Source organism: Oncorhynchus masou, chromosome 33 (genome assembly GCF_036934945.1).
Source record: "Oncorhynchus masou masou isolate Uvic2021 chromosome 33, UVic_Omas_1.1, whole genome shotgun sequence".
NCBI classification, from domain to species: Eukaryota; Metazoa; Chordata; class Actinopteri; order Salmoniformes; family Salmonidae; genus Oncorhynchus; species Oncorhynchus masou.
The window spans coordinates 10,373,927-10,393,263 of record NC_088244.1 but is presented as its reverse complement, the minus strand read 5'-3'; the positions used below and the strand labels follow the sequence as shown (position 1 = coordinate 10,393,263).

The 19,337-nt window shown below is 42.7% G+C and overlaps 1 protein-coding gene and 1 long non-coding RNA gene across 3 annotated transcripts; one reads left to right on the top strand and one right to left on the bottom strand.

Annotated features, from left to right (window-relative positions):
- Positions 1 to 5: 5 nt before the first annotated feature.
- Positions 6 to 13,077, bottom strand: LOC135527810 (short transient receptor potential channel 4-associated protein-like). Its single transcript, XM_064956407.1, has 19 exons — positions 12,941 to 13,077; positions 12,046 to 12,174; positions 11,768 to 11,884; positions 11,610 to 11,667; positions 11,456 to 11,511; positions 11,037 to 11,165; positions 10,592 to 10,793; positions 9,575 to 9,763; positions 6,963 to 7,105; positions 6,426 to 6,554; positions 6,261 to 6,319; positions 6,022 to 6,123; positions 5,833 to 5,916; positions 5,650 to 5,740; positions 5,405 to 5,545; positions 5,155 to 5,266; positions 3,062 to 3,174; positions 2,638 to 2,844; positions 6 to 1,710 (listed from the first exon to the last, which is right to left on the bottom strand). Exons 1-19 carry the CDS (start codon positions 13,055 to 13,057, stop codon positions 1,573 to 1,575), a joined length of 2,316 nt encoding a protein of 771 aa, XP_064812479.1. The 5' UTR covers positions 13,058 to 13,077; the 3' UTR covers positions 6 to 1,572.
- Positions 13,078 to 13,143: 66 nt separating this feature from the next.
- Positions 13,144 to 17,516, top strand: LOC135527512 (uncharacterized). 2 transcript variants are annotated; one of them, XR_010453443.1, is made up of 3 exons: positions 13,144 to 13,209; positions 14,625 to 14,894; positions 16,417 to 17,516. It is a non-coding gene; the product is annotated as an uncharacterized LOC135527512 (long non-coding RNA). The 2 variants fall into 2 exon arrangements; XR_010453444.1 differs by having other exon boundaries at positions 15,483 to 17,516.
- Positions 17,517 to 19,337: the final 1,821 nt, after the last annotated feature.

Here is a 19,337-nt window from a genome sequence, read left to right as displayed (position 1 = left end):
CAAAGTGGTGTTCTATTATTTATCTCATTCGCTTTACAAAGTGAAGTTACAGATACTTACCTGTGTATTAGATGAACACACACATACTCTCACTCACTTTCTGAGAAGAGCTCAGACATAAGCCCAGTGTCACATACAGATACACATTCTGAAACAGGGAGTCTCGTATCCTCGTGCCATAAGTTAAGCAGCTTTCCTAACGTTATTTTAGAATGGCCAGTCAGGTCTCCTCTGTGTTGTCGGACACAAGAAATTCATGCTTCTGGCGAGTCCATGTTCCAGAGCCTTGTATCGACCTTGTCCTTCGCCTAAATACTTTATCATTTACATGGACCATTTCTTTAAATATAGAGTCCCTTTTTAGACCACCAAAATAAAACAATTGCTTGTCCCTTAAATATCAATGTTTTGGTCCCACTTGTATTAAATGTCACTGAAACATTTTGACATCGTAATTAGATACCGTTAGATACAGAGTAAGGTTCTTTTCCTTGTTGGTGTACTTACACATTGGGTTGACTGCACAACAAAATGTATTTAACATGCTTTATATCGGCAAACAAATTCAAAATTGATTGTGTTAAAACATCTCCTTCGTGTTTGACTATTACACTAGCATCAAAACAGGTATACCCGTTGTAAGTACTAACCGTGTATATGTACCCAGTGTAATTACCATGTAAATGCAGGGTTTTGGTACCACTCAATATGAAGTTGGACCGTCAGTTTTTTTTGCCAGAGGGTGGGAAGGTTTCCACTAGTTACCACAGCCACAAAGACTACATGGGCTATAACGTAATAATGAATATAAACAAAAGTGAGCATTTTAATCCTAATTTAAGATTAGACATAAGGTTAGCAGTGTGGTTAAAGTTAGGTTTGAAATTCCATTTTAAGAATAGAAATTAGAGAAATAGGCAGGGGGTTTGTTTGACTTTGTGGCTGTGGTAACTAGTGACAACCGGGTACGAAAAATCTCCCTTCTGTTAGTGAAAGGCTGCTGATTGGCTGACTGTTTTCCCCCACAGATAAAACAGAATGGAAACTCCAGCATGTGACACACCCCAACACAGCTATGCACCAGATGAGGCTGGTGGGAGGAGCTATAGGAGGACAGGCTCATTGCAATGTCTGGAATGGAATAAATGGACCAGTATCAAACACAAACATACGGAAACCACGTTTAACCCAACCCATTTATTCCATTCCAGGCACTACAATGAGCTCGTCCTCCTATAACTCCTCTCCCAAGCCTCCACTGCTAGACACACACACACACACACACACACACACGACACAAGCATACGCATCCACCCCTACAGCCAATACTCACACACCCACTAAAGCATATCCACACACACACACACACAAATGCAAAAATACATACACATGCCCAAAACTGTGCACACAGTCATTCTGTACACCGATGGATCCCTGAATAACAGCTATGTGAAGAAGTGAGCGCTCAGATCTGTTCAGTCTTCAGGTGATTGAGACATTGCCTCTCCTCTTTTTTCTCTCTTCTTTCCATTCCCCCATCTTTTCCCTTTTCCAGAGACGGCTTCCCAGGGACTAAACTTCCAGAAAGTCTCTTCCCAGATCCATGTAGGCCTCGTCAATGTAGCTGGCTATGGCACATAGTGAAGTCCGGTCTGAGTCCAACAGAACCGACACAGTCTCCTTCCAATAGGTGAAGAGGATACAGGAACTCTGTTGCAGATAGGAGAGAGAGAGAATGGTAGGAAAGAGAGAGAGAAGAGTCAATGGTACGAGGGGAGTGAGAGAGACAATGGTACGAGGGGAGAGAGAGACAATGGTACGAGGGGAGAGAGAGAATGGTACGAGGGGAGAGAGACACAATGGTACGAGGGGAGAGAGAGAATGGTACGAGGGGAGAGAGACACAATGGTACGAGGGGAGAGAGAGAATGGTACGAGGGGAGAGAGAGAATGGTACGAGGGGAGAGAATGGTAGGAAAGAGAGAGAATGGTAGGAAAGAGAGAATGGTATGAGGGGAGGGGGAGAGAGAGAATGGTACAATAGGAGAGAATGGTAGGAAAGAGAGAGCGAATGGTAGGAAAGAGAGAGAGAGTCAATGGTACGAGGGGAGTGAGAGAGACAATGGTACGAGGGGAGTGAGAGAGAGACAATGGTACGAGGGGAGAGAGAATGGTACGAGGGGAGAGAATGGTAGGAAAGAGAGAGAGAGTCAATGGTACGAGGGGAGAGAGAGAGACAATGGTAAGAGGGGAGAGAGAATGGTATGAGGGGAGGGGGAGAGAGAGAATGGTACAAGGGGAGAGAATGGTAGGAAAGAGGGAGAATGGTAGGAAAGAGAGAGAATGGTATGAGGGGAGAGAATGGTAGGAGAGAGAGTGATAGGAGAGAATGATATAGACAGGGAAAGGGGATATCTAGTCAGTTGCACAACTGAATGCATTCAACAGAAATGTGTTTCCTCATTTAACCCAAAGAGAGAAATACAACAGTAAGTCAGTCAACCACAATAGAACAGAACATGGTTTAGTTTACAGGTAACCTAATACAGAATTACCACCATAGAGTAGGCAGCATTCAAGGAACAACGGTCGGTGTGAGTGTGTGTGTGTGTGTGAGCGCATTGGGGAGGACACTCACGTTCTCCAGACAGGTGCTGTCCTTGTCCTTGTTGAGGTAGTGGCGCTGCCAAAAGCACAGCAGGTTGTGGAAGTTGTTGAGCAGGCAGCCGGGGTATTTCTCTGTGTACTCCTTCTCTCTCAGGGCGTTGAGGTAGAAGGACAGCTTACCCCTTCTCCTGGCCAGCATCAATACCACCAAGCTGGTGTTCAGACAGCTCACATTCTCCTAACATTGGTAGGGTCCAGCCACCATCAAACAGAAGGGAAAGGATCACAGTCCGTTAACATGTAAGATGATCCAGACAAGTGTATGTCTCAATATGAGAAACAAGAAATAGAGGAATGTAAAGTCTACGATCGCTAGAAGGAGGATGCAATCCCATGACAGTCATTAGCATTACAGTACACCCGACAACAGACGATGGGGTAGGGGGGTTCCTTGCCTGTGTGAGCGTCTGCACGTTGATGATGTTGACGAGCCTGAAGAGGATGGTTAGTCTGTTCTCCACGCGGACCATGTAGGACAACAGACTGCACTCTGACAGCACCTCCACAACTACAGGGCAGACACCGACAAAGAGAGACAGACACACAAACAGAGACAGACAGACAGACAGACAGACAGACAGACACATGGAGGAGTCAGAGGTGGATTTCTACAAACACCAAGATTAGACATAACCCACTGGTTGAATCAATGTTGTTTCCACGTCACTTCAACCTAAAAAAAAATGTATATGACATTGAATCAACATGGGGAAACATGGGGTCTTATTTTTAACCATCTTTGAACCTAAAGCCAATGACATGGTGTCATGTTTTGTTGAACTCACATTAGTTGACAACTCAACCAAATGTAAATCAGAACTGGACGTTGAACTGATGTCTGTGCAAAGTGGAAATATTTCACTACTTCAAAGCCTCCTGATGCTTCAAGTGGGCTTTACTTTCATTTTACCTTTATTTTACCAGGCTGGTCAAATAATGAACAGATTCATATTTACAATGACTGCCTGGTTAATTCTTAAAAGTCAATGCTGTTGTGGGGGTTCTAAGCTGATACATGGAATTGTTTTAAGGTGGTCATTCTATGGATCATTTAGCTATTGGATTTAGAATTATTTGATAAAATATGCATTTTGGCCTTTAGAAACCCATTGAATAACACATTCATAAGATGGCAACAACAACAAAAAAGTAAAAAAAAATCATAAGTAACAAGGTTTTGACGTGTCTGTCCTATATCTAGGAGATATATATATATATCCTGAGCATTTTTATTTCTAAACATTTCTAAACCCGTTTTCCCTTTGTCATTATGGGGTATTGTGTGTAGATTGCTAAGGATATATTTTTAATCCATTTTAGAATAAGGCAGTAACGTAACAACGTGGAAAATATATATAACCTATTCCACATTTTGTTATGTTACAGCGTTCATTTTAAAATGGATAAAAAAATATTTATACCCCAAAAAACAAAAAAAGAAATACATTATTTACATAAGTATTCAGACCCTTTGCTATGAGACTCGAAATGGAGCTCAGGTGCATCCTGTTCCCATTGATCATCCTTGAGATGTTTCTACAACATGATTGGAGTCCACCTGTGGTAAATTCAATTGATTGGACATGATTTGGAAAGGCACACACCTGTCTATATAAGGTCCCACAGTTGACAGTACAAGTCAGAGCAAAAACCAAGCCATGAGGTGGAAGGAATTGTCCGTAGAGCTCCGAGACAGGAGTGTGTCGAGGCACAGATCTGGGGAAGGGTAGCAAAATATTTCTGCAGCATTGAAGGTCCCCAGAACACAGTGGAAGAAGTTTGGAAGCACCAAGACTCTTCCTAGAGCTGGTTGCCCGGCCAAACTGAGCAATCGGGGGAGAAGGGCCTTGGTCAGTGAGGTGTGGAGATGGGAGAACCTTCCAGAAGAACAACCATCTTTTGAGCACTCTACCAATCAGGCCTTTATGGTAAGTGGTCAGAGGGAAGCCACTCCTCCGTGAAATGGCACATGACAGCCCGCTTGGAGTTTGCCAAAAGTCACCTAAGATTATCTGGTCTGATGAAACCAAGATTGAACTATTTGGTCTGAATGACAAGCGTCACATCTGGAGGAAACCTGGCACCATCCCTACGGTGTGTGTGTGTGTGTGTGTATATAATTATTTTACACATTTAACTCCTTTTTTTTTTAGGTTGCCACAAAACGACCTTCATACTTCCATCAATGTTTTTAAACTGGTACTGGTTACCTTCAGACAAGTCCCAGATCATAGGGCAAAACGGAGAACACCATAGTGTTTGTGAGTTAGTTTGTAACCCAAATGGTTCGGACGCCACAAACAGAAGTTGGCACATTGATGGTACCAGCTTCAGATGAATCCAGACACTTGTGGAGGCCGTAGAGCAAAACGGAGACCACCACTTAGATTGGCGCACCGGTGTGTCAGTCGACTCTTGAGGATGAACACGTTTCTACAGCCACAAACGTGTTCACCGCTAGGCCTAAGACTATTTTCTATGGACCTACCTCTCACATCGTCAGTCTGGCTCTCGAAGCGGTCCAGGGACAGAATGATACAACGCACCAGCATGTTGGAGTCCACCAGAGAGCTGTTGATCTGGGTCATGAACGTCTGGAACTAACACAGGAAGCAGAAATGAAACCAAACATGTATTAAAAGGAAGTGATCTCTAGCGCTAGAAAGTGGACTGCACTCCCTTTCCATCAGTCTGATCCTCATTCTTTTGAAGTGCCCTTCCCCTGGGCAGTGTCCTACCTTCTCCTCTGTGTTGACGTATTTGTTGAACCTCTTGAAGGAGTCGATGTTGAACTTCATGAGTTCCCCCAGCAGGTCAAAGTAACTCTGCAGCACATCCCTGGACTTACAGCCGCTGTCTATGATGCAGAACAGGATGTGCTGGAAGGACAGAGAGGAGAGGGATTTAATAGGAGGTTTTAAATGAAGACGGTTCTATCATAGGTGTGTGTGTGGCTTCGCTGGCTTGTCAACATCCTCCGTACCTCCAGCAGGCCTCTCTTGAGCAAGAACACCTGGTCAGCGTAGGAGGTGGATCCTCTCAGGAAGCTCTCCACCGCCCTCGCCTGCCAGAACCTACAGACGGACAGGGGGTTTAACCCTCGTCTTCCTCTTTCTATACCTGGTGACGTTTCCCTAATTAACTCCTGGAGTCGACACACACTCACCTGAATGAGGATTCGGCCGGTTCTTTCTTCATGACTGAAAGTAGCCGCGTCAGGAGGCCCTTTTTACCATCACAGATCAGATTTCTATACACATATATAGAGAGAGAAACAACGCAATGGAGGATTTGTCAAATTCAGAAACACAAAATGTCGTCCATCCCTGTACCCCTGCCTAACTAACAGCCCAACCTGTCCGTGTTGACGAGAGCCTCCACCTCAGGGATGTTGGCCTTCAGAGAGATGGCACTGAGCTCATTCAGCTCCTGAGCGTTCAAGAGGAGATACTTGTTCCTGAGAGGGAGGAGGAAAGAACAGACATGATCCAAACGACAGAGTCACTGAACATGATGGTACTAAACTCGGTACCAGACCATATGTCTAATTCCACAGAAATACAGTTTAAATCATACTGTCTGTACTGAACTCACTCATGATGGTCGCTGAAGCTCTGGAGTAGTCGTAGAAAATGGATTTTAAAGGAGATCTCCTGTGTGAGTGAGATCGAGAGAGGATGAACCAGTGAGTGCTGCAATAGAGGTGCTTAGTGTTACAGTGCCATTGAGCTCATTCCCAGAGCAGAGAGGTCATCTTACCGGGCTGCAGTCACAGTTCTGGTTCTGGCCGTGGAGGACGTGGGTGGACGTCTGCTTTCTCCAGATCAGCTTGTCAAACAGGTTGTTGAGACCTGGAATCAGTTTGAACTCTGCAAGCATTCTGTGAACCTGTTTACAAGGCACCATATATTTACATTCTATAAAGCCCAGAACGTATACCACAGGTATGACAAGACAGGACATTTTTATTGGTCTAATTCCATTAGTAACCAGTTTATAACAGCAATAAGGCACCCCAGGGGTTTGTGGTATATGGCCAATATACCACGGCTAAATGCTGTATCCAGACACTCTGCGTTGCATCCTGCATAAGAACAGCCCTTAGCTGTGGTATATTGGCCATATACCACCCCCCCAGGACGTACTGCCTAACTTTACATCAGCAGATGTCACACAGTACTTAACAGACAACCAACCTAAAACCACAAAAAGGCAAGGAATGCAGAGGCAGAAGCACAGTGGAAAAACTTTACAATCTCAGTTACTGATTGAAGCAAGTCCAGCTATCTGTCTCACCTGGTTCCTCTGGCGGCCTATGAGGAGCACACAGAGCACATAGAGAACCTCCACCTTGTACATGATCTCATGGACGATCTTCATGGACTGGGGCAGACTGTGCCTGAGAGGACTGGTGACCAGAGAGCTCTCGTCTGGCGACTCTGAGAAAGAAACACGTTAAGATTCAGGGATGATAACCGGTGAGGGGCCCAAAAAAGGTGACAAAACAAATTCAGTTAAATCCAAGAAAAGTCCAAGAAAAGTTGTAAGATGCCCATTTTATTATGACTAACAATGTGACACACCAGGCCAAATATCACGATAGAGTAGTATCGTGATACTGCTAATAAATTATGCAGTCCTAAGCCAATGTAGCTTGTTATTCGTTAGCTATCCAGGTAACATGACCAAACAAGGTTGTTTGAGTAGCCCTCGAGGTAGAAAAGGGGAGAAGGTAGTTCCGGAGGTTTGGTTTTCAGTGATGTAAAGGCATCATTGACTGTCTGTGCTCCGTTTCCCTCTATGGCACTGAGCCTAGTCAGACTGCCCTGCTTGTTCTTGCAGAAGCTATTCAAATATATATGTATTCACTACACTCGCGCTGTGAGCCACTCCAATAATTAAACAAATGTAACAGAAACCCCAGACCACCATCATGGCTAAATAACAGTTTAAAACTGATGGGAGATGAGCAGAAAGAACAGCTGAGTAGGATAATGGCTGGTTAGGGGATGATGCCGTCTGTCCACAGCTGAGTAGGATAATGGCTGGTTAGGGGATGATGCCGTGTGTCCACAGCTGAGTAGGATAATGGCTGGTTAGGGGATGATGCCGCCTGTCCACAGCTGAGTAGGATAATGGCTGGTTAGGGGATGATGCCGTCTGTCCACAGCTGAGTAGGATAATGGCTGGTTAGGGGATGATGCCGTCTGTCCACAGCTGAGTAGGATAATGCCTGGTTAGGGGATGATGCCGTCTGTCCAAAGCTGAGTAGGATAATGGCTGGTTAGGGGATGATGCCGTCTGTCCACAGCTGAGTAGGATAATGGCTGGTTAGGGGATGATGCCGTCTGTCCACAGCTGAGTAGGATAATGGCTGGTTAGGGGATGATGCCGTCTGTCCACAGCTGAGTAGGATAATGCCTGGTTAGGGGATGTGGCTGGCTGCTCAAACCCAAAACTCATTCTGAAATGACATAGCTGACATCACTCTGAACTCTGATGAGCTATTTGTATAACGCGTAGGGATGCATTCTGTTACATTTATCTCTTATTCTTATCTGTATTTTTGGAAACTGCATTTTTGGTTAGGGGCTCCTAAGTAAGCATTTCACTGTAAGGTCTACACCTGTTGTATTAGGTGCATGTGACTAATACAATTTGATTTTGATTTGTGCTCAGACATTAATTTCGTTATGAAAAATATATCAAAGTTTATGTTATGTCACATGCGCCGAATACAACAGGTGTAGTAGACCTTAGTGTACTGCAGAATACCCAGGTGTAGTAGACCTTACAGTGAAATGCTGAATACAACAGGTGTAGTAGACCTTACAGTGAAATGCTGAATACAACAAGTGTAGTAGACCTTACAGTGTACTGCTGAATACAACAAGTGTAGTAGACCTTACAGTGTACTGCAGAATACCCAGGTGTAGTAGACCTTAGTGTACTGCAGAATACCCAGGTGTAGTAGACCTTACAGTGTACTGCTGAATACAACAGGTGTAGTAGACCATACAGTGTACTGCTGAATATAACAGGTGTAGTAGACCTTACAGTGAAATGCTGAATACAACAGGTGTAGTAGACCTTACAGTGTACTGCTGAATACAACAGGTATAGTAGACCTCACAGTGAAATGCTGAATACAACAGGTGTAGTAGACCTTACCATGAAATCTTTACTTACAAGCCCCTAACCAGCAATGTAGTTCAATAAATAGAGTTAAGAAAATATTTACAAAATAAACTACAGTAAAAAAATAAATAAAAGCAATAAAATAACAATAACGAGGCTATATTCAGGGGTGCCGGTACCGAGTCAATGTGTGGGGGTACAGGTCAGTTGAGGTAATTTGTACATGTAGGTAGGGGTGAAGTGACTATGGATAGATAATAAACAGAGAGTAGCAGCAGTGTAAAAACAAAGGCACATAGTCTGGTGGCCACTTGATTAATTGTTCAGCATCTTATGGCTTGGGAGTAGAAGCTGTTCAGTAGCCTTTTGGTCCTAGATGTGGGGCTCCGATAATGCTTGCCATTGCGGTAGCAGAAAGAAGAGTTTATGACACCATTATTTAGTGATCACACAGGGAGAAGATCTGCTTGCTCATTTCTTTTATAGCCCAATGGGCGATACACTCTGCACTTTGTCAGAATGTATTATTATTATTATTTTTTTACAGATCTACACATTCACTTGAAATCAAAACGGCCAAAAGTGACGAGTTCACATCCCTGAAGATTATGACATCACACGTGACTGTAAAGTGGGTCACACTCTGAACCGTATTACTGACGTAAGAAAACAGTGAACAGCGGTCCATTATACCGTCAGCATATCTCAGATGAGCGTGGCGTGTGGGCATGTGTGTGAGGGAGAGTGCATGTATTATCTACTGGTCTGACCTGTGCTGCTCTGCTCGGCGTCCTCTGTGGCCATCTGCATAAGAGTGTCCAGCACCAGGGCGTTGTCCAGCAAGGTGTACCATTCCTGAAGCTCCAGCAGCAGGCTGGATGCCCCCCAGGCCTCAGACACCTTCCTGGTCGCCAGCTTACACAGCCGCTCAATGAAGCCCGGGATGTTCAGCAGGGCCACTGATGCACACAGGGGTTCAATCAAAAAGAAATCCCATGAATGACTGAAACTTAAGTCCATCACAGCTTGCGTGCCACATCGTGATTTACAAACTCAACGGAGGGCATCACAGCTTGTTTTTTAGGACTGATTTGTTTGTCAAAACAAAGGGCAGGTATTTGAAACTATATATGTTCATCTAGTTGTGTACGTTCAAGTGTGGTCTTCGGTGTTTCTTTAAGACAAAATAATAATTTCCCCCCCAAAAAAGAGACTGAGAACGTTAAACCTTGCGCACAGAGAGAGAACAGATTTCATTATCAATTTACTGTTTCCCATTAAAGTGGCAATCAGCAGTCAAAACAATAACAAAGCGTCGCTGTTTCACTAAAAAGCTGCAACATGGGGCTGGAGAAATGCAACCACTCTAAAATTCATAAACAGAGCTATGGATGCAAGGACTGACCATCCAAATATCAAAATTATACTTTGTTTTACTCCGATGTTTGTAAACTATCTTATATTTTGGGATCTGATGGGGTACGACAGTTGAACTAAGCTTATGAGGTATTTATAAGTTATATTCTCAAATAATCAATAGGTATAGATCATTAACCATTAAGTCCAAAAATGGATGTAACTACTGCAGATTGCCCCTTTAACTGAGTCCTAAGGAAACATTGAGGAGTACAAATCTATCATTTTTTAATCTCATTCATCGCTGAGCAATAGAGGGACAGGTAATTTGCAAGGATTTTCTGCATTAAATGCTAGTCATATGAAGCATCATTATATGTGACAACACCTTCCATTCTCTCTCCCTGGTCTGATGGTGAGAGCTGTCTTACCCTGGTTAACCTCAGAGTGGGAAGGGCAGAGGTTGGTCTTCTGCTGGGCGTTTTTAGCCAGAAGTGTGTGCTTGTCATCGTTGCCCAGGTCCGGCTCAGTGATGGTGACTGACAGGATGCGGCAGAAGTTGGCCAGCTGCTGCTGGTTGAAGCTCTGGACCAGACTGGGCAGGTTGGGGATGCCCTCCAGCTGGATCATCTCCTGGAGCATAAAGGTGAAGGTACAAGTTATTAGGGTCATTCCACTTCAAACTGGCAAAGGAAAAATTATTCTGGAATGCTTCTTATCTGTTTCTAACTACAGAAACCATTTCATCTAAAATGGTGGGTGTCATGGCTTGCTGAAATGGCATGGAACAACTAATGTTTTCGTGAATCTTTTGGCCATGACCAGCGGTAACTGCCAATGTGTAAGGACTGACATAGTGATAGTATGCATCCTTACCTTCCTGACCCCAAGAATGTCCTCAATCAATGTGGCAGTTTGCAAAAATGTCTTCTTGTTTGACATGAGCGTAAACAAAAACATGACAAAGTCATCTCGTGATGCCAAACTTTTAGTGACTCCTTCCATCTGAAAGTGAGGGAAAGCTCATGATTAACCTTCCCTGACTAAAAGAAAGTAGAGAGGGTGGACGCCATCCTCTGTCAGACAGTGTTAAAGGAAAACTCAACCCAAAAACAATATTTTGGTATTTGTTTCATTAATCCATTGTTGACATAGTCCCAAAATGTTTTGCATGTAAGCAATCAAGTTTTCATGATATGTAACTTTCATATGATGCAGCGTTTGGCATCATACAGGGAGGATTTCTGTATTTCTTACATGCATTCAAACACTTTATCTAAGGCATTGATACTTACACATATACAACAATTGTACAGAACACTTAAACAATCCTTGACGAGGTCATCACTCACTGTAATGAGAACATATGTTAGAATATATATTGAAGGCATAAAAAAATTGGTTCCTCACATTTGCAAAACTATGACAAAGGAATGTAATATGGTTTACTTTTCGGGAAATTGGTCTGCGTGGTCAGGGTGGGTCTCATCAGAATCTCCACTAGTAACTGAGGACAAAGGAGAAATTAAAACCCTGACATAGCAAATATGTTCACTGACAAGACCGTCGGCTCTATATGCCTTTATTCCAACATGTTGGAGACTCACATCAACGCCGCCAAAGAGGTCAAAGGTGTATGTGTTGGGAGAGGTGGACTCCTGTGCTGTTCTCCTCTCCTCTGTCACAAATGACATTGCCTCCATGGAGAGAAAAGATGCCACTTCCTACCACACCATAGAGAGAACACAAACACGTCATGAACAACATCTGTCAGCTCAGCAACAATCACCATCACAGCTACCAAGAGGAAAACAAACCTGAACCGGTCGCCTGTAAAGAGGGGCATTACAACGCCAACGAGGTCAGGGAAGAGTAATTATTGCACCTTGATAATGGAGTGGATCTGGGAGAGGTCACTGTTGAGGTGACTGCTGTCATACAGTCTCTGCAGCATCACGGGAATCCCATGCCACTTGGCCTGATGGTCCCTCTCTTGAAGTAGGGCCTCAGACATCTGAGGACAAGGAGGGAACACCATAGGAACAAGAACATGTCAAGGATAGGGAAATGCAGTACATAAATACATTTTACCTTTATTTAACTAGGCAAGTCAGTTAAGAACACATTCTTATTTTTAATGACGGCCTAGGAACAGTGGGTTAACTGCCTGTTCAGGTGCAGAACAACAGATTTGTTCCTTGTCAGCTCGGGGATTTGAACTTGCAACTTTCCAGTTACAAGTCCAACACTCTAACCACTAGGTTCCCCACTAGGTTCCCCCTCTGAGTGTATATTAAACAGACAACACACACACACACACACACACACACACACACACACACACACACACACACACACACACACACGCACGCACGCACGCACGCACGCACGCACCTAATTTGAGGGGCTATACCAGTTGATGTTTAAAATGTGATAGCTGTAGCCTCGAGGGGTTGCTGTGACAACTTTTCCAGTGATCAGCAAGGAAGCTAGCGGACATGGTGAAGGAAGTTTATTTTACTTCATTCACCATGGAGTGAGTCCGCTACAAGGAAGCCATCCATCTTAATGAAGTAGATAACGTAATAGCTAGCATATTAACTTGTTAGCTAGCTAATAAAAAAAATACCTACATACACTTCCACTACATTAGCTAGCCGTTTGCACAGCGCTCCGTTCCGCGTAGACGTAGCAGCTATCAACCTAGCTAGCTAGGTTTTCTCCGTCCCAAACCCTTACAATTTCAGCTTTTAGAAAGGATTTATAAATGTGTATTTTACCTCTGTGCCTCGACTAAGTCCTCCGCCACTAATTTGTCCATGTCTGATCCTTGTAAGTATGTTTTTATTACTATTTCTTCGGGTCCGAGAGGGCCCGAGTCGCTCTGTTGTCGCCATACTTCCTCTTTCGCTTGTCTAAACAGGAAGTTACGGACCGACGACGGCAGAGTTCTCACAGACCACCTAATGGTGCGCTATAGCAACTACAATTGTCTAACCAGAAATCGTAATTCTTAAAGAAAAAATGTTGTGGGTGGCGTATTTTTATGGTAGGTGGAAGAAGTTGAAACTTTTTAAATTGCTAGAGTCTAGTGTTGAAAAATGGAGACTAATGTAGTAGTACAAGTACTAGTATTATTTGTTGTAGTGGGATAGTGGCCGTTAGTGGAATAGTTACTGTGGAAGTAAATAGTGAATGCAGTGGTAGTGAAATAGCCAAATGACTGTAGCCCAGTGGTAGTTTAGTAGTGGTAGCAGCTAGTTATTGTTATAAATAAGTACACCTATAGTGAAGTAATCATTTGGGTTAGTTTATGATGTGTGGTTAGTGAGTGTTATACTGGGTTAGTTTAGTGAGCTGTGTGAGTGGCCTAAACTCAACAAAGGCATTGAGTGCGAGACCTGCACGTAATTTATTTTAGAACGAATGTAATGTTTTGATAGACAATGACCCACCGAAGCAGGGCGGGTGGGCAGTGAACCCTTTGTTTGCGTTTTATCCCTGGCTACTAGTCTCACAATACACAATACAAATGTTTCACTGCTTTGCGCATCCTGTCCTCTGCCCACTACTATGAAGGCCTACCCTGGCCAAACCCTAACCTGGATGGCGCTGGGCCAATTGTGCACCTCCCTATGGTACTCCTAATCATAGCTTGTTGTGATACAGCCTGGAATCGAACCAGGGTCTGTAGTGATGCCTCAAGCACTGAGATGTGGACTTGCTTCAACAGTAACCACATGTAGCTACATTATTGGACACACATTTTTCAATCCTCAACTTGTAGTACAAAGTAGGCAGAAGATTGGTAGAATATATTATTTAATGTAACTGGACAAAAGCTATTTCAAACACTGAAGTGTTTTTGTATGTTAACCCATTTTATCAATAGTAGTGGTAAACATAGCGAGCATATCAACATTAGCAGGCTAGCTACATTTTTAAAAATGTTAGTAATTTAATACATGCTCTTATCCAGAGCAATTTACAGTTGAGCGCATACATTTTATAACTTTTCCCCATACTGGTCCTGGAGGGAATTGAACCTATAACACTGGCATTGCAAGCACCAAGTGGCTACCAACTGAACCATTTGGTACAAATCTGTTTTGTAACAATACCAGAAATGCTGACAATTGTCGTGGTAATTATTCTAATCAAAGGAGAGACTTTTAGATTTCTTCAAAACCATCAAACTTTATTAATAATGACTGCAGTAATGGAGCGTTAACGGTCACGCTATGTTGTAGAGTTACCATCACTTATTCATATATCTTTATGTACATATTCTTCATCCCTTTATGCTTGTGTGTATAAGGTAGTTGTTGTGAATTGTTAGGTTAGATTACTCGTTGGTTATTACTGCATTGTCAGAACTAGAAGCACAAGCATTTCGCTACACTCGCATTAACATCTGCTAACCATGTGTATGTGACAAATAAAATGTGCTTTGATTTGTAACAGATAAAAGAGCCAGGTGCTAATCCTGAAGCCCTAAAGAAGGCTTCATCCTCAACCACCAGAATCAGGCAACAAACAAGCCGATAACCACCTGGTTATCTTAAAGATTATGTGGTGGAGTTTCCCCCACCAAAGCCCACCGTCAAGCCCACCGGGGCTCAAAGCGGGGATGGATCAACTGTACGTTCCAGCCATCAACCATCCCGTCCAAGCCAATGACCGGAAACTGCTTTGGAACAGGGGAGTGGTCTACGGGAAGAACCAATGGAAGAGGTACAGTAGAAGTCAGAAGTTTGCATACATCTTAGCCAAGTACATTTAAACTCAGTTTTTCACAATTCTTGACATTTAATCCTAGTAAAAATTGTCCTAGGTCAGGAACACCACTTTATTTTAAGAATGTGAAATGTCAGAATAACAGTAGAGGGGGTAGTCTTCCACAAGTACGGGTAGTCTTCCACAAGTTATTTGTTTCTGGCCATTTTGAGCCTGTAATCGAACCCACAAATGCTGACGCTCCAGATACTCAACTAGTCTAAAGAAGGCCAGTTTTATTGCTTCTTTAATCAGACCAACAGTTTTCAGCTGTGCTAACATAACTGCAACACGGTTTTCTAATGATCAATTAGCCTTTTAAAATTATAAACTTGGATTAGCTAACACAACGTGCCATTGGAACACAGGAGTGATGGTTGCTGATAATGGGCCTCTTTACGCCTATGTAGATATTCCATAAAACTAATCTGCCGTTTCCAGCTGCAATAGTCATTTACAACATTAACAATGTCTACACTGTATTTCTGATCAATTTAATGTTATTTTAATGGTCAAAAAAAAGGTGATTTTCTTTTTTTTTTAAAGGACATTTCTAAGTGACCCCAAACCTTTGAAATGTAGTGTATATACTGGGCGGTGTCAGAGGAAAGCCCATAAAATTGTCAAAGACTCCAGTGACCCACAGCAAGCAGTACCAGAGTGCCAAGTCTAGGACCAAAAAGCTCCTTAACAGCTTCTACCCCCAAAGCCATAAGACTGCTGAACAACTAATCAAATGGCCACCGGACTATTTACATTGACCCCCGATCCGCCTCCATTTGTTTTGTACACTGCTGCTACCCGCTGTTTATTATCTATGCATAGTCACTTCACCCCTACCTACGTGTACACTGCTGCTACTCGCTGTTTATTATCTATGCATAGTCACTTCACCCCTACCTACGTGTACACTGCTGCTACTCGCTGTTTATTATCTATGCATAGTCACTTCACCCCTACCTACGTGTACACTGCTGCTACTCGCTGTTTATTATCTATGCATAGTCACTTCACCCCTACCTACGTGTACACTGCTGCTACTCGCTCTTTATTATCTATGCATAGTCACTTCACCCCCTACCTACATGTACAAATGACCTCTAACCTGTACCCCAGTACACTGACTTGGTACCGGTACCCCCTGTATATAGCCTCGTTATTGTTATGTTATTGTGTTACTTTTTATTATTTTTTTGTTTAGTTTGGTAAATATTTTCTTAACTCTTCTTAAAACTGCACTGTTGGTTAAGGGCTTGTATGTAAGCATTTCACGGTATGGTCTACACTTGTTGTATTCGGCGCATGTGGCAAATCCACTTCAATCAGTGTAGATGATGGGGAGACAGGTTTAAGAATGATTTTAAGCCTTGAGACAATTGAGACATGGATTGTGTATGTGTGCCATTCAGAGGGTGAATGGGCAAGACAAAATATTTTGTCAGGTTGTGTCAAAAACTGCACCGCTGCTGTGTTTTTTTAGGCTCAACAGTTTCCAGTGTGTATCAAGAATGGTCCACCACCCAAAGGACATCCAGCCAACTTGACACAACTGTGTGAAGTATTGGAGTCAACATGGGCCAGCATCCCTGTGGAACACTTTCGGATATCTTTTAGAATCCATGCCTCGGTACTGGTACTCCTTGTATTTAGCCTTGTTATTGCTGTTTTATTATGTTAATATTTCCTTTTTTAATTTTATTTAGCTATGTTCTCTTACTTTTCTACTCTGCATTGTTGGGAAAGGACTCGTAAGCATTTCCCGGTAAAGCATTTAATCGCTGCATGTGATGAATACAATTTTATTGATTTATCATTAATTTATAAGTCCAAAAAGTGATGTAGCAACTGCAGTTTGTAGTGGAAGTGTTTTGTTTGTGTGTGTGTTGAATTTAACTGCAAATTTGCTATGTGAGGCCTATTTGATAGAATATACTGTAATGAAACAGCAGGGAGCAGGTCTTGAACCCTCGACCTTCGAGCCCGAGGTCCGGCGCGCTATCGACTGTGCCGCAAAAGCACTAATTGGCTTGACTTTGATATGTCACGTAACTATTTAGTCGTTGCTTGCCCTTGAAAGGTCCAGGTATGTAGACAAGTATATTATTGACGGCTTGCCTCCGTGTCTTTTCAACTTTCCGGAGATCTAGCTGGGGAGACAACCGTTCCAAATAAAGTAGCCTATGGTGATATCAAAACCTACTTATTTTTTTATTATTGACGTTTTTATTCTGATACGCGTTCATTTCTGTACTGTACTCTTCCTATTTGATTCTATTGAATTATTATTTTTTTTCTTCTACAAATGCAGGAGAATATAATAGCTGTTATTTGACGGATACAGCTCACTAGTCCTTACTACAAGCTAACAAGCAAGCTTTATGCAATACACGTTGCTAGTTAAATGCAAACAAGTGACTTGCCGGCGATTTGAACACACATTCATGTATGAAGTAACTGGAGCCCACAGCTTTCCATCATCATAGCGGTGTAATGGCCTGAAACCATAAGGTTTGTCTAATCTGGTCCTTAGGCAGTTGGTCAAACTTAATTTGCTGGTCTTTTCTCCTACTATTGTTCAAACAAAACGGTATGCAGCAGCTTTTCAGCATCTTATTAAAATAAGGATTAGTTAGCTAGTTGGAAGACAATGCCGTTGGAATCATCTCTTTGGCTGATACTAGTAATTTACACACACACCTTTGCTTTGTCATGATTTACCTGGACCACCTATTGAGATGTGCCGTTAGTTAAGTAAATCTGGTGTTAATTGAGGTGAAAATCAGACTGGTATGCCACTTTAAAGCCAAATGTTTCAGAAATGGAGGAAGCGTGGTGATGGCATGTTGAAGTGGCCATCAGCCAGTAGGGTTTGTGGAGCTTGTGATGAGCCATACTCCTTAGTTTGTGAATACCCTCAAAGACAGGGCCACATGTTTTGTTGACAATGGAGCAAATGCATCCTGTGACATTTTCACATGCAAACAGCACTTGATTTACGTTATCCACGTGTAGTTGTTAAGTAATGACTCAGTGGCAGAATGAGTTCCATCAGTGGCCAGGCTCTTTACAACATGATGGCAAATTCAGCACGCTGATTGGTGTGTACACACCTACACATTATCATTTTTTTTTACAACATGATGGCAAATTCAGCACGCTGATTGGTGTGTACACACCCACACATTATCATTTTTTTTACAACATGATGGCAAATGCAGCACGCTGATTGGTGTGTACACACCTACACATTATCATTTTTTTTTACAACATGATGGCAAATTCAGCACGCTGATTGGTGTGTACACACCCACACATTATCATTTTTTTTACAACATGATGGCAAATGCAGCACGCTGATTGGTGTGTACACACCCACACATTATCATTTTTTTTTACAACATGATGGCAAATGCAGCACGCTGATTGGTGTGCACACACCCACACATTATCATTTTTTTTACAACATGATGGCAAATGCAGCACGCTGATTGGTGTGCACACACCCACACATTATCATTTTTTTTACAACATGATGGCAAATGCAGCACGCTGATTGGTGTGCACACACCCACACATTATCATTTTTTTTACAACATGATGGCAAATGCAGCACGCTGATTGGTGTGTACACACCTACACATTATCATTTTTTTTTACAACATGATGGCAAATTCAGCACGCTGATTGGTGTGTACACACCCACACATTATCATTTTTTTTACAACATGATGGCAAATGCAGCACGCTGATTGGTGTGTACACACCCACACATTATCATTTTTTTTACAACATGATGGCAAATGCAGCACGCTGATTGGTGTGCACACACCCACACATTATCATTTTTTTTACAACATGATGGCAAATGCAGCACGCTGATTGGTGTGCACACACCCACACATTATCATTTTTTTTACAACATGATGGCAAATGCAGCACGCTGATTGGTGTGCACACACCCACACATTATCATTTTTTTTACAACATGATGGCAAATGCAGCACGCTGATTGGTGTGCACACACCCACACATTATCATTTTTTTTACAACATGATGGCAAATGCAGCACGCTGATTGGTGTGCACACACCCACACATTATCATTTTTTTTACAACATGATGGCAAATGCAGCACGCTGATTGGTGTGCACACACCTACACATTATCATTTTTTTACAACATGATGGCAAATTCAGCACGCTGATTGGTGTGCACACACCCACACATTATCATTTTTTTACAACATGATGGCAAATGCAGCACGCTGATTGGTGTGCACACACCCACACATTATCATTTTTTTTACAACATGATGGCAAATGCAGCACGCTGATTGGTGTGCACACACCCACACATTATCATTTTTTTTACAACATGATGGCAAATGCAGCACGCTGATTGG

Bases quoted from the DNA above. Each gene is read 5' to 3' on its own strand.
- LOC135527810 (XM_064956407.1), bottom strand. From the start codon at position 13,057: ATGGCGACAACAGAGCGACTCGGGCCCTCTCGGACCCGAAGAAATAGT. The intron at 12,175-12,940 runs GTAAAATACACA...CCTTGTCCTCAG, and splicing joins GACTTAGTCGAGGCACAGAG to ATGTCTGAGGCCCTACTTCA. The intron at 7,106-9,574 runs GTCAGACCAGTA...TTTCTTTCTCAG, and splicing joins CGCCGAGCAGAGCAGCACAG to AGTCGCCAGACGAGAGCTCT.